Genomic DNA, 15,128 nt, shown 5'->3' on the forward strand with positions numbered 1-15,128 from the left:
TAGGCTCTGGTCAGAACGAACTGGGTTTGACTCTGTCTTGACATCCACTCGGTTTGCCATCACGGCGAACTCCTCACTCCTCCTGAGTCCCGACTTTGCTGTCTGGAAAAAGGGAAAGGCTCATCCTTTCCTGATTGAGTGTTTGAAGAATTAAATATCATTCACATCATAAAGTATGTAAAGCACGTGGTGCATTCCAGGTACTTCCTAAACCGAAGCCCCTTCCCTTCAAGAATGCAAAGAGAGAAAAGAATGTGAAACCTCTGGTCTGGTTGAAAGAAGACTAAGGTGATTTAGAGTTTCGAAAGCAGTGGTCTTCCAAGATAAGTCTGCTCATGTTGCCCTGCGTTGTACGAAAGATCATCTGGCGGTCTTACCCGCGTCATGCTGGCTTTATTTACACGTCTCAGATTGAACCACGGAATGTGGTGACAACAGTTTAGCAAACACAACATTACAGCTGCTGCTGCTACCAAATCGCCTGGGAAGAGTAACAGAGACTCATTCAGAAAGACAGAACGGTTACCGCGTGTGCTTCTATGTTGCCCTAACATCGGAGACTTCTGATTTATAGAGGGAAATGCGTAATAAAAACAGCAGCGGCCACTAGTGTCATTAGCAAATGCACAAGATGACTGTGTCTCCACACGCACTTGACTCTGCCATCCCTGAATCTGAGAAAGAACGGGTTGTATTTCTTACGACAAACTTGAAAACTCAGGGAGGCGTAAGTCAACTCGTATGATTTAGGGCCTCCTTTATGACAAAGCCCGTGTCACAATACGATGGGAGAGATGAGAGCATGGAACTTTCCAGACACAGAATTCAAATTTCATAAGGTTCCTTTGTTTTCTTATGCCCTATAAAGAAAGAGCGGCGCTCATGGTAAGACAAATGCCAAGCATGTAACCTAAAAATGTATATTATCATACGGAGATGAGTGTAAGATTGCCATTTTTCCACGGTGAAAAAGCAAAACCTGAGTCCTTTGGCTAAGTTCTGTCATCAGTTGAATTCAGGACAAATCATGTGCTTCCTTTCAAAGCAAAACCAAACATAAATCAGGAGGCAAATTCATCCCTCTTCAGGCCTTGTCGTCTCCCCCCACGTCTCCAATGACTATGGCCCTGTAGGTGCAATAAACTAGCTTTGAGCCTCTGGGAGAGAATTCACACCATCAAAATGAATTTGCAACTCAGAATTAATTATATAATCAGTGTGTTACATTAAATCTCTCCCACATGTTCTGATGTTGGGAAAAAAAAAAAATCCTCATTTCTCTATTAATTACCTAAGCCAAACCAGGGAGATAGTCCTGAAAATTGACCATGTCAGAAAAAAAATCCTTCTGACATGTTTAAAACCTGAGTAGTATGTGTCACAGGATGGGAAGCATTCCCAAAAGCGATCAATGCAAAATTCCATCTCCAGATCTTTCCAATAATGGCAGCCATCTAGAGCAGAGACACAAAAATATAACTTTGGACTTTCCATGGGAGTATATTTGGTCTGTTTTATCCTATGGACTATTAAAAGCCTGTAATTTGAAAGCTTGGAGAATTATAAACACCAGAAACAGACTGAGTGGCATTGAGCATGAAAAAGAAAAAAAAAAAAAAAAAACCCTCAGCATCTGTCATAACAAAGGATAAGAAGCAATATTTCCGAGACAGGAGATTAAAAATTATTCTTTGGGAAGTCTGGCTTACTGCACTGGGAACTGTCTTTAGGATTTCTTCCCATGAGATGTCGAATGCGTGTGCGTGCACGCGCACAAACGTGTGTGAACTCGCACACGCACACAGTCAACCCCAAGGTGTGTGCCGTTTCACTGGGGAGATGTCTGTTCATTACACAAAGTGCTTCCACGCTGACTGAGATTTACCAACACGTTTCTTTGGCGTGTGAAAAGAACCTCACTGCTGGAAAAAGTAAAAGGATGAACATCATCAAGAGGAAGGTGGTGATAAGACACAAAGGAACAGTCGGCAACAGTCTAAAATGACGATTTGGAATGTGGAGCTCAGGAAGGTTTATTTCATGAAGCTTCTCCGAGCCAACTGACGGACGCTACAAATACCATCCCAAGGCAAACAGGGCTAGTGGTTTTCTAGAAGTACTGAGGCAGCCTTCTGTCACTACTGTAGGTAAACACACAATGCTTGGCGGTTGTTGATTTTGCTGTGCGGGTGCCTTCGATTTTGCGTCACTGCCCAACATAACGTGCCAACGTTAATGAAAGAAGCCATCGCACTATACTGATTATTTACTTAGAGCTCCATGTTTATAGTTTCAATCTTTGTACCGATAGGGGCTCGACATGGGGGGAAACACTCCATAAATGTAAAACAATGCAGAAAAATGAACCGATACATTAATGACAGGTTTCCTGCCTGACCGTGTGGCAGGGTCAAAAATAAACCTGATTTAGGTCAGAAGAACTGCATTTGTGTTACTATCCTATGTAGTTAAAATTTCTCTTAATTTGTAGATGGGGGAATTAATACCAAATGTAATGGTCTGAGTACTGAATGGGCTCAAATATATAAACACAGTCTGCACATTGTAAACACTCTACCAATATTATCTTTTAAAGTTTACTTATTTATTCTGAGAGAGAGAGAGAGAGAGAGCACACGAGTATGTGCGAACAGGGGAGGGGCAGATTGAGAGGGAGAGACAGAATCGCAAGCAGGTTCCAGGCTCCAAGCTGTCAGCACAGAGTCCGATGCAGGGCTTGAACCCATGAACCACGAGAGCATGACCTGAGCTGAAATCAAGAGTTGGACCCTTAACCTGAGCCATCCAGGTGCCCCTATTCATATTTGTATAAATATAATTATTTAACTAATACTTGAAATAATATTATTACTTTTGTGTCATTTATTACTTACTAGAAATTATTACTTTTCCCTTGAGGAAAAGAGAGATATATTCGCCTTGCTATCAATTATCTTGTAAACTCACTGGATAGTCCGGATTTAGGGCAAACCACAAAAACAGATGGGGTTTCATTAGGAAAGCCGAGGAACAGCTACTATCCTCAGAAAAACAATGACTGGCGGATGACTGAGATACAATGTCCGATGTACTCTAATTAGCATGATGTAATAAGTTTAGTCAATGAGAAATTAAATATCCAGACACGGTAGTCCATAAAGACAGAGTCTCTGACTTCATTCTGTTAGAGCACGTAAGGTAATCGAAGGATAGACAATCCATGTAATTTACAGTCTATCATATTTCACAATATTGGGAATAACATACTGAGCAAGTATAATCCTTACAGTAGAAATCACATAGAAAATACATAAGCACTAGGAATATTAGTGAGACTGATAGTAATGTGATGAGTAATGCTTCAAGAGGTCAGATCAGGGGCGCCTGGGTGGCTCAGTCCGTTAAGCATCCGACTTGAGCTCAGGTCACAATCTCGTGGTTCGTGAGTTCGAGCCCCGCGCCGGGCTCTGTGCCGACAGCTCAGAGCGTGGAGCCTGCTTCTGATTCTGTGTCTCCCTCTCTCTCTGCCATTTGCCTGCTCACGCTCTGTCTCTGTCTCTCAAAAATAAATAAACATTAAAAAAAATTTAAAAAGGTCAGATCAGGGGCACCTGGGTGGCTCAGTCAGTTAAGTGTTCGACTTCGGCTCGGGTCATGATCTCACGATTCGTGGGTTCAAGCCCCGCGTCGGGCTCTGTGCCGACAGCTCAGAGCGTGGAGCCTGCTTCCGATTCTGTGTCTCCCTCTCTCTCTCTGCCCCTCCCCCGCTCACACTCTGTCTCTCTCTCTCTCTCTCTCTCTCAAAAATAAACATTAATTTTTTTAAGAAAAAAGATCAGATTAATGACATTTCTGGATGACCTCAAAAAGTAATCAAGAATGGGGGGTTTGATTTTTAAAAGAAAAATCTGAGCAAGTCAGTGTGTCGGAGAAAAGACTGCTGGAAATAAGGAAGCCAATCCCTTCTCATTCAAAACATGCGTAAACTGATAATTAAGATTTGGCTGGAATCCATTTTAATATTAAAGTCTTGAAAGTAAGATGGTCTGGTAGAAATGGTAGCAATTAAATCACTTCATCACTAAAAATCACATTAAATCAAATTAAAAGGAGTTAAATTAGAGCAACCATTGACTTTATTTCCCTGAAAATCATCTTAAACAGGTCCTCTGCAATTTGCCCCGCGTATAAATCGCATATGCCCTGAAAGTGTGGGTATGTGTGTGTATTAAACTATTGCTAACCTTTCAAAGATACTGTCTGACTTTGGGTTTTCTTAAAAATGCCATACTTTATCATTTCAAAGTACCACTGTTCTGTCACTAGGGTAAAAAAAAAATCACTAATCAAACTAATTTGCTGTGTTTGGAGCATTCATAAGAAGGCGCAAAGGAATCCCAAGCGAAACTACTCTCGCTGTGAGATTGTAAAAGAAACTTCCTCCAAGCATGACGGTCTCCCCTTTAGGAAGTACTATAGTTGGGATGAGATAGATCTTTTTTTTTTCTGTCTAGAATAAGAAAACATAATGAATGGGGCATAGTGGGCCTAGCCCACTCATCCGAAGGACTGTGCAGGTTCAATGCCAGCAAGAACTCCTGTGAAATATGTATGCCACATGCTTCTCTCCTTAAGAAGGCTCTGCCTGGGGGGGCGCCTGGGTGGCTCAGTTGGTTAAGTGTCCGACTTGGGCTCAGGTCATGATCTCACAGCTTCTGAGTTCGAGCCCCGCATCGGGCTCTGTGCTGACAGGGGGGCCTGCTTCTGATTCTGTGTCTCCTTCCCTCTCTGCCCCTCCCCTGCTCACACTCTGTCTCTCTCTCTCTCAAAAATAAATAAACATTAAAAATAATAATAATAATAAAAAGAAGGCTCTGCCTGGGATGAGTGGACTAATCAGTTTGGAGAATGGAAACCATGTTAAACACCGAAACTGATGGTTTAAAATGGACTTAAACTTTAATGACGACATCCTAATCTGTGAAGAGAGGGTAGAGATATCATATTCATTTGCATCCTTACATGGTAAAATGGTCCACAACGGATCCATAAAAATGTATTAGATGTTTACTTTTTAGTTTTTTTAATTTTATTTTTATTTTAGAGAGAGAGGGAGAGAGAGAGAGAGAGAGAGAGAGAGAGCGAGCAGGGGAGAGGGGCAGAGGGAGAGAGACTCCCAAGCTGGTTCCATGGTCACGTGGAGCCCAATGCAAGGCTCAATTCCATGACTCTGGGACCATGACCTGAGCCGAAATCAAGAGTTGGACACTCAACCGACTGACCACCCAGGCACCCCTATAGTTATATTTTTTTTGAAAAAAGTTTTATAATGTTTATTTTTGAGACAGACAGAGACAGAGTGTGAGCAGGAGGGAGAGAGGGAGACACAGAATCAGAAGCAGGCTCTAGGCTCTGAGCTTGTCAGCACACAGCCCGATGTGGGGCTCGAACTCATGAGCTGTGAGATCATGACCTGAGCCTAAGTCAGACACTTAACCGACTGAGCCACCCAGGTGCCCCTAGATGTTTATTTTCTTAAAAACATCCATATCTGTTTTTCACCCGTTACTGACATGCAACAGCGACGTCTCCCCCCGCCCCACCAAACACTGTAAGACAATTGTTCACCCATCGATAATTCTAGAACAAATCATTCAAGCCCTATTTCTGACAGCCGAGTTAAAAGCACACCAACTCACAGTGCAGACATCACAACACAGAATCTTTATGATAGCAACAGACAGGGTTTTGGTTGTTTTTTTTGTTTTTTGTGTTTTTGGGTTTTCTTATTGTTACATGCCCTTATGATTTCTTCTTGCTGATGTTAATAGTAACTGCTGAATATTCTATGTAAGCATTTGTTGGGCTGGAAAAAGAAAGAAACTCTAATGCAAGTATTTATACCTTCTGCAATGAAAACAAGATATTATTGCTTTGCGTGACCTTTCCTAAGTATGGGATACAGCATTTTACACAATAGTTTCTTGGTTCATGCTTCAATTACTGACCTTTACTGTGCAGAAAATTAATGCAATTTTCATTGTAATCCATCCATACAAATAAGGTCCACATAGAAGAATTCCACATATGGAATCTAATAGAAATCGGAAATGTCAGCTGATTGCTGTTGGCTGAACTTAGCCATTCTCTGTTTGTTCAGGGGTCCCCAGCAAACTATACTTGTAACAAGCCATTTCTCGCGTGGGCCATCAGGAATAAGAGAGAAAGATTTCCTCTCTTCAAAGTTTAGTCTGTACCTTTAGTTTCCTAAAAGCCAAAAAAACTAGTCACTTGAAGGTTCTAGGTTATTTCTGAAAGCCCCCCCACTGCTCCTCCCCCACACAAAGGGAGACAAAATCGTGCAGTCTCATTTGGCTTCTAATACGGGTCACCCCCACAGATGTCTGACAACTAGAAGGAACAAGAGGCTATAGTGATGTCATTTTACAGCAATCCCCCCTCCAGACAATAAACTTGTATGACAGACCCCAGACCACGTCCTGGTCGGTGCATCAGAGACAGGCAGAAGACGGGAATGTGCCCATCTCCTGAGGAAACTCTGCCGAGGGGCCCTGACATGCTTTCATCTTCCACAGTCGCCTGTGATGGTATTTGGTGGGAAGGGGCGCTGGCAATTAAGGAGTGTCACTTTCAAGATGGATAGTTTGGATAGAAAGGAGTTTCCTCTGTTCTTCTGGTTTGGAAGGAAACGGCTGTGTGTTTATAATTTGTAAACAGCTCATCGCTCACTGGGTGTGTTACAGTTCCCAGAAGCCTGGTCTGTCACGTCTAACATGCAACAGAAGCCAGAAGGGCTCTGTGGACAAGCCCCTGGAAACAGCACACTGTGGAGGGCAACAGCCCGGTGCCTGTGTGGGCAGGTCTCTGAGGAGCACATCTCAGTTGTGGAAGCTTGCTGTATGCGAAGAAATGATGGACTGTAATATATGTGGATGATGCGGGCTCCAGAAGTTTTGAAGCTGAAAATCCCTCCATATTTTACAGCTCTCGTAGCAAAGTGCGAGTGGAAAGATACTGATAAGGACCGCAAAGCTCGCCAGTCTCCCTAACAGGTGAAGGGTTGTGTTAAGCAGAAGGAGGCATAGAGAGAAGTCAAAACTTCGTTTTAGATTTATTCCTCTGGATGATATCATAGACATATAAAATTGAGGAAGCAAACACGCATGGCCGTGCTATGGCTCTTAAAGGTCCTGTGAAAATACGACAATCAACGTATCTCCAGAAGAGACTCGCCCCGAAGGAAATGGGGAACGTCGTGATGCCAACACCCTCTGTGCGGATCGGGTTTGGCCCATCTGCCGTGGGGAGGGCCACGCCTGGGTAAATGCAAGCGCTCCAAGGCTCTTCCATGTAGATGCAATGGTTCCAACTCAGCTGTCCTTGCCCAGAAGGGCCTGAAGGACAGCCCAACTGGTTCTACCTCCAGACTCCCAGACCCCCGCGGACAATCCTTGGGGCACCTGAGTAGACGGGTGCATTGTGATAACCACTGGTCCAGACCCCACGGCCTGGATATGTTGCCTGCCAGTTTACTGAACCCCACTTTCTCATTCATTGCCTTCTTGTTGGATGCCCTCCGCAGATGGGCCACAGACACATGGTCCCGATTATCTCTAAAGGGCAGATGATGCCCTCTTCTACGGAGGGCTCATTTCAACAGAGCCAAACAGAAGGACATCTTCCCCACCTCCCAGCCTTGGTAAACCAAATTTTAGAATTCTGCTTAGTAAAGGTTTAAAACAATTTCATGAGTGCTTGTGTTTATTTTAGCGAAACATCCCACCGGCACACGTTAGCCTGGCTACAACTGTTTCGCGCTCGAGGAGTCATATCAGTCGGAAGCAACTCACATCAATCCGTCGAGAAGAAAGTTGCGTCTGCGTGACCCTGTTCTGGAAAGAGTCACTTCCGTTTAAAACACATTCTACTGTATTTTATCATTTTGCTATTAGCGATCATTTTAGCACAACAAACAAGATTTGCTTTGTAATCCACCCAAGTTGTTTCAAATGGGCAAAACCATCTGGCTTGCCCAATTAATTTTAAGGCTGTTTGTGTCACGGAGCCAGGGTTTAATTCGCTGCTATCTTCTGGGCATTTTATACTGGATACTTAACTCTTAAGATTCCCCCGTTTGCCCCCTTCCCCCCTCCCGCAAGCCTCCCAGGCGCTCCCCTCGCAAACCCCATACACCCACAGGTTCTAGGGGGCTGGAAGTCGATTAAGCTGGTAGCACCTCATTTGGCATTTCACTTTTTTTTTTTTCATTATATTCCAGAAGGTTTGTCTGAAAGCGTAATGACAACAAAAGCAGCCGATTTGAGAGATTCTCCCAGGAGAAGGAAAAGGACAGATGTACACAGACATATAGCTGAAAACACTCCCAGCAACAGCTGGGAAAGTGACAGGCTCCAAAGTGGGTGACCACCCCACGGAGCACAGACAGGAGGCTAAAGGAACAGCAGTTTCACTTGATTTACTTTGGACTTTCTAGACTACCTTTTATGTACCTTTTATACACCAGGGGAAGGCTCACCTTCACTCGCATCAAATGACAAGCCTCCTATAGGTACGCTTTGTATAATATTTCCGTTTTCCCTTATATTTTACCCCTTTTATATCCTCCCTTAACAAGATCTTTAAAAACCGATATCCTTTATAAATTACAAAAACATTCCTATCCCGGACACTCCATAATTCCAAACAAACAAACAAACAAACAAATTTTTCAAACAGGGTTTCACTCGACCAGGTAAAATGCCATCTGCGGACGACACGAACGTTTCCTTTCGCGAGCTTTCCTGAGCACACGTACCTTGTCATCATCATACTCCTCTTCGTCTACGTCTGTGCTCTCCTGAAAGGAAAAAAACCACAATTTGTTAATATGACATCCGCCGAAACGATCAAATGCAAATTAAACCCGTACGCACTTTGTAAGGTTTTCTACATAATTGACGTGCTAGTGTTTTGTTTTTTTTTTTGAATACGTTATAACCTCTTGGAAAAAATAGTGCTTTGAAAGTTCAGGGACACTGTGGCAAGACTATAAAACAGGATGCATAATCTACGTAAAACTTAACTATAAATAAAGCTATTAGGCGAGTGCCCTTTGAAGGCACCCAGCTTTCAAACTGCATTGCCAAGCTGTACTTTCTGTAAACAGTTGGTTCTTATTCTGACAAATGAGCCAACTGCTACGTTAAGGCTGAGAACACCGTACTCGGTTTGTGCTAGGCTCATTGTTATAATGACTGCTCTTTTCCTTTGGGGCCATTACTGAAACATTAGACAGTAGGAAATGCATTAGTCTGAATATAATCAATCTCAAGAATAAGTTACAGGTTTCTGTGCATTATTATTGTTTTCCTTGTGATTTGGGGAGGGGGGTTGAGGACAGGTGAGGGGAGGACACTTAGGCTCTGACTGGGACTAACAGGCACCTGGCTTTTGTTCGGGGGCCGAAGCACCAGGTGCCGGGAACAGGCTTGTTCAGATTGGTCTAGCCATCTCGGCTTGGGGCGCCTGGGTGGCTTAAGTTGGTCAAGAGTCCAACTCTTGATTTCGGCTCAGGTCATGATCTCATGGTTCTGGAGTTTGAGCCTCACGTGGGCCTCTGCACTGATGGTGTGGAGCTTCCCTGGGATTCCCTCTCCTCCCTCTCTCTCGCGTGCTCGTTCTCTCTCTCTCAAAATAAATAAACTTAAAAAAAAATCTTGGCTATTGAGTAGATAAGTTGTAATCCCAACACTGCAATATTTAAAAGCCAACACATGTTGGTACCCAGTCCAGTGGGTTCGGCAGCTCAGACAAAACGCTGGGGAGTAGAAAACCAGGGTGGCTTTTGAGCTTGAACGCTTACCTTTCTGCTCAACCACCTTGCAAAGGTCAGGCATGCTGTTTAGATGCCACTGTTCCGGTAGGAAACAGAATTGTCACTCTCACGTTCTTAAAAAAAAAAAAAGAGTAACTCTGAAGTATCCAGAGTCCTCTGCTAGCCGCCATAAAACCGCTGAGCAGTTACCAGGCAATTTCTCCAGGACTGGTACTGTATTACCCCCAGAATTCCCCTGAGCGGCAGCTCGCAATGTGTGACAGTCCGCTGATGGCTGGAGAACTCACCTATTCACGGTCGGTGGTACACATTTCGTGAAAGCAAATGGGTAAAAACACATGCAATAAAAACACATTGTGGGAGGAAAAACATTGTGATTAGGAGTTAGAAGTCTTCAGCCTGGGACAAAGTCTTCAGCTTAAGACACTGTTCCAGCACTTTCTGCCGTGTGACCTTGAGCAAATCACTTTGCCACTCTGGGGTTTAGTTCCCTCAAGTATAAAGTAAAAATAGTAATCCTTGCCTCCTCCGTGGTTGTGTTATCACGATTCAAATAGGCAACAAATTTGGAGGGCCTGGGTGGTGCGGTCGGTTAAGCGTCCAACTCTTGATTTCAGCTCAGGTTATGATCCCACGGTTCGTGAGGTCATGCCCCATGTCGGGCTCTGTGCTGACAGCACGGAACATGCTTGGGATTCTCTCTTCCCTTCTCGTGCCTTCCCCTTCCCCTTCCCCGCTCACACACACACACACACACACACACACACACACACACGTACTCTCTCTCTCTCAAAATAAACTTAAAAAAATAGGTAACAAATTTGAAAATGTTCTGTAAATTAAAAAGATTTTATATACACACACACTTATATGCACATGCACTTATGTATACTTATGTACCCGTATTGCGTGTATAGACACCTGCCTACGAATACATACACATTTCTGCATGCACACACACACACACACACACACACACACATGCTATAAACACACATACCATAGATGTAGCTGAAAAGTAAATATGATCAGAAATTGTAAAAGTGTTATATGCTAACTAACTTGGATGTAAATTAAAAAAAAGAACACTTCTGGAAGTATAAAAAATGAATAAACCTTAAAAAATTAATTATTTAATTTAATTAAATAAAAAAGAAATTGTAAAAATGTTAGTTGACAGCACTTTTTACTAAAGATGTTTCTCTGAAAATTCCCTTCATCTGCACCTCTGTGAAGCTTAGTCCTTAAGCAATCCTGTACTTTAAAGCTATTTACTTATTAGTTTTTTCTAACATCTTTAGGCCCCTCATTATTGATATATGCCCATGGCTGTTGCATTAAACAATCAAATATCAAACAGAATAGAATTCTGAATTTGCTTGATGTTTCTGCTCCCTGCCTAAACACTCTTTTCTCTACTTCCCTTCTATCCCAAATGACAGCAAAACATCCTTTTAATATCCATTATTTCAGACATTTAAAAAAAATAATAGCACTGTGAGGAAAAGTGGGCGAAGTTGGTCAGCTTTTGAGTCTGGAAAAACCCAATGTGAAGATATTTTATTATCATGTCTCAGAATCTTAGATTTCTGTTAATTTTTTTAATGTTTATTTTTGAGAGAGAGAAAGAGGGAGGCAGAGTGAAAGCAGGGGATGGGGCAGAGAGAGAGGGGGACACGGAATCTGAAGCGAGGTCATGGTTCTGAGCTGTCAGCAGAGAGCCTGACGCGGGGCTCGAACTAATGGACCGTGAGATCATGACCTGAGCCGAAGTCAGACGCTTAGCTGAATGAGCTACCCAGGCGTCCCTCTTAGATTTCTGTTTTAAAAATTTGGTTCTTGAATCTGGGATGCCAAGATAATACCATGAAGCAAGTCTATAAATACAAGTTCCTGCCAACCCAGAGCAGGAAAAGATTCTTTGGGCTGGGATACGTGGAATAAGGGAAGCCGAGTCAGAGAATAAGTATGACAAGCAGACGCTGGGGTAGGTCTTTGAGAAGAGGCCTTGCGGGTGCTCCCTTCAACACCATGGGAAGCTTGAGATTTATAAGACCTGGGCACCGCAAAATAGAGGTGCCCACGGCCACTCGCCCTCTGATTTCCCCGGCAGTTGGCAAAGCTCTGAAGGCTTCAGCCAGAGGCAAAAACTGCAAAGGGTGTTAGGGTGGAAAGGCCTGAGTTAGCCTCCCAAATGCCTTCTGTGTCTTGAAGGAGCTCAAGGAGACATCAAAGGCATCTTTTCAGTGGATGGGAAGGTAATTCACAGTAACCTTGCAATGAACCAGATGGGCACACATTGAAATCCGCGGCCGGCATGGTAATGATGACCAAGCGCCCGGGGGCTCTCCTCCTGCTAAGAAGGTAGGTCAAGACTCAGGAACATAACCTAGAAGGAACGCTCTAGGTTACACCCAATAAAAGTCCTCCACTAGAACATGAACGTGTGTGCCAAGTTTCTCCTCGTCTCTCAAACCAAGAACACTTGGGCCATGATTTGGTGGTGGTGGTTTGCTGTCGTTCACACGTCTTTCCCTAGACAAATGTCACAGTTACTGGAATCTCTGCTCACCTGGCTGTCCTGGATGCTGCCCGTCTTCCCTTTTGTGAGAATGATGAAATTGTAGATGAAGAGGAGTAATAAGGCCAGGGGGATCATGTACAGTTCAAAATTCCAGACGGCGACCAAAAATACCTGATTGGAGGACAAGACAAAAATCACTGCTTGAAAAATCAGGATGGGAGTCATTTTAAAGTCCTTCTCATTGACTTAAGGAAATTAAATCCAGCACACTCTGTCCATGGTAGCTTTGAAGAACAGTTACAGACAGGGACACACGCGTGTGCGCGTGCACACACACACACACACACGCACGCAACTAATACAGTTTTAGAACCGAAAGTAAAATGAGGAAGGTATACAGATAAGTTGGCCAGTCGCACTCCGAAACGGACAATACAGTAGCCCCATACCTGGAAATCCCGTGACCCTGTCAACCACAGTCAGTGTTTTGCTCCTAGATTTACCAGAATTATTAAAGCAGTATGGAAAAACCCAAGGTCTCACAGAGTCCGGCCACAGACCAAATTTTGCCAACAGTAAAGTTTACTTGAACTATAGAGTGTGATGACTTTTGAAACTGGCTGCCAATGTTTAAAAATCCAAATATGCCAAATGAAAACTTCAGATAGCCAAAGTCTCTTTAAAAATCTTGAAATTTTCTAATTTGGAGGCTGGCTGGTCACAAGGAAATGATGGGCTAGAACTGTGCTACACCTGCCCAGTTTCTATCGGCCTCTGAGTTTGTGACCATTTCATAGAAAAAGTCACTCTCGTAACATATCAACTTAGAAGAGGCAAATTATTGCATCTTAAGTATTAAATCTTCCACTCCCAAAGCAGTATTGTTTCACTAATTACTGAAAACATTTTCTACCATGCTAGAGTTTTATTTTTGCAGATATTATAGATTTCCTTCTTATATTTTGGTTGCTATTCTGAATTTAATCATGTATTCTATGTTTCAAGAAGATAATTATTTGCTTTAAAAGCTAATAATTTGTACCTACCAATTTTTAAATTAGTAACATGACTAAATTTTCATACTATTTCAAATAGCTTTTCATTTCATTTTTTTTTGGGGGGGTGGGAGTTCTAAGAATATAGTCACACAATCTACAAATGACCTGCTTCTGTTTCCTCTTGTCTAATATCTATAACCTTCTAATATGTGTACTTACTTTTATTATTATTAACTAAACAATTTTAAATAAAACTGTTGAAAGGGACATCATGGTCTCACTCCTGAAATTAATGAAAATGCTTCTATTTTTCTATCATCAAGCATGATGCTGACCTTTATATAAATCATTTCACATTACGAATACACACATAATAAATCATTTTTAAACTAGAAAGTTGACATACAGTCATTCATCTTATTACTCTTAATATTTTAAAAATATTTCAGGAATCCTTTATGAAAACATTTGATAAAGGAAAATATTTTTGAAATAAGAATACTTACATCAATTTCAACGAGGGTTTATTTCTTATTATTTTTAAAATCAGGAAAGGAGGAGGGTTTACTATCTTTTAAAACAAAGAAGGTTTTTTTCCTTTTCATTTTACAACCTCAACACGGTGTATTATATTTATAATTTCCTAATATTGAAGTAAACTTGTATTTCTAGAAGAAACCTCTTTTTAGCTGGACTGTAATTGTCCTTTAATGTACATTTGTATGGTATTTGCCAACACTTGAAGATGTTTTTGCGTAGATACCCATGTGTTACATGTGTTATCTATTTAACCTTTTTATATTATTTTCAGGTTCTGGCAACAGGATTATTTTGATGCCATTATTTTGGTATACTCCATGCTTCATGCCTAGGATAATTTTTTCATGTCATATTACTAAATATTCTAAGAATGAAAAAAATTTACATAGAGTAATGTAACTAATCCCCATGCACCCACACCCATGAAGTCTTGTCAACGTACTGTCACTTTTCTTTCCAATTTATGTTATTACTCTTCCTTTTTTTTTAAAGTAAAACATGTCAGATAATTGTTTCCCATTGTCGATCTTCACCTGCTCCCTCAACCTATTCCTCTCATTCCCAGAAGCCAACCAAAAATGGGTGTGAATCTTTGCCTAAGGACATTGAAGGTTTATATTAGAAATAACATAAACAACATCAAAATGTTCGGATCATTCTAAAATGTTTTATTCAATAGCATGTTACATAGATTGTTGATGGTGTAGGTATAAATCCACTATATTCATTTTAACTAATATATGGTACCCTGTTCAAATGAATGTTTTGTAATTTATCCATTATACTCTCTTATCATTGAAAATTTAAGTAGAAACAGCAGTTTTATTTTTTAATGTAGTCAAACATATTCATCTGCAATCTTGGATTTTGTACCTTTCATGCTCAACGTTCTACTTAAGGAATCATATGCTACTCTGACATGATAAAGTTATCTCATCATGTTTTCTCCCAAAAGACAATTGTATGTGTGTGTTTCTTATTTTGTCTCAAGTATCTTTTGGTTTATAATTGGAAACAAGCTTCCAGTTTGAACTTTTCCCTTATAGTCAACTTTTACAATCAGATTGTGGTACCGATCCCTATTTTTTCACTGTTTTCATTGCCATTTCTGCTCCATACCAAGTTCCCATAGGAGAGTGTTTACTTATGTACACGATAATCCTGTCCATTGATACATATTTCTATTTTACAAGACCACATCTTTAACTGT

At 41.6% G+C, this 15,128-nt stretch overlaps 1 protein-coding gene across 8 annotated transcripts in view; it reads right to left on the reverse strand.

Annotated features, from left to right (window-relative positions):
• Window positions 1-15,128, reverse strand: part of MCTP2 (multiple C2 and transmembrane domain containing 2) — a 248,416-nt gene that overhangs the window by 35,368 nt on the left and 197,920 nt on the right. For 7 of the 8 annotated variants that reach the window (XR_007453911.1, XR_007453912.1, XM_049614044.1 and 4 more), the window contains 2 exons: window positions 12,429-12,551; window positions 8,837-8,878 (listed from right to left, as the gene is read on the reverse strand). Coding sequence is in view for 6 of the 8 variants with exons in the window: in XM_049614044.1 (XP_049470001.1) it covers window positions 8,837-8,878; window positions 12,429-12,551 (165 nt within the window). In the remaining 2 variants the exon portion in view is untranslated. Of the gene's footprint in view, window positions 1-385; window positions 7,914-8,836; window positions 8,879-12,428; window positions 12,552-15,128 lie in introns of those variants that run through there. The other variant, XM_049614047.1, reaches the window with a different exon arrangement.

The sequence above is a fragment of the Panthera uncia genome, assembly GCF_023721935.1.
Source record: "Panthera uncia isolate 11264 chromosome B3 unlocalized genomic scaffold, Puncia_PCG_1.0 HiC_scaffold_1, whole genome shotgun sequence".
NCBI lineage: Eukaryota > Metazoa > Chordata > Mammalia > Carnivora > Felidae > Panthera > Panthera uncia.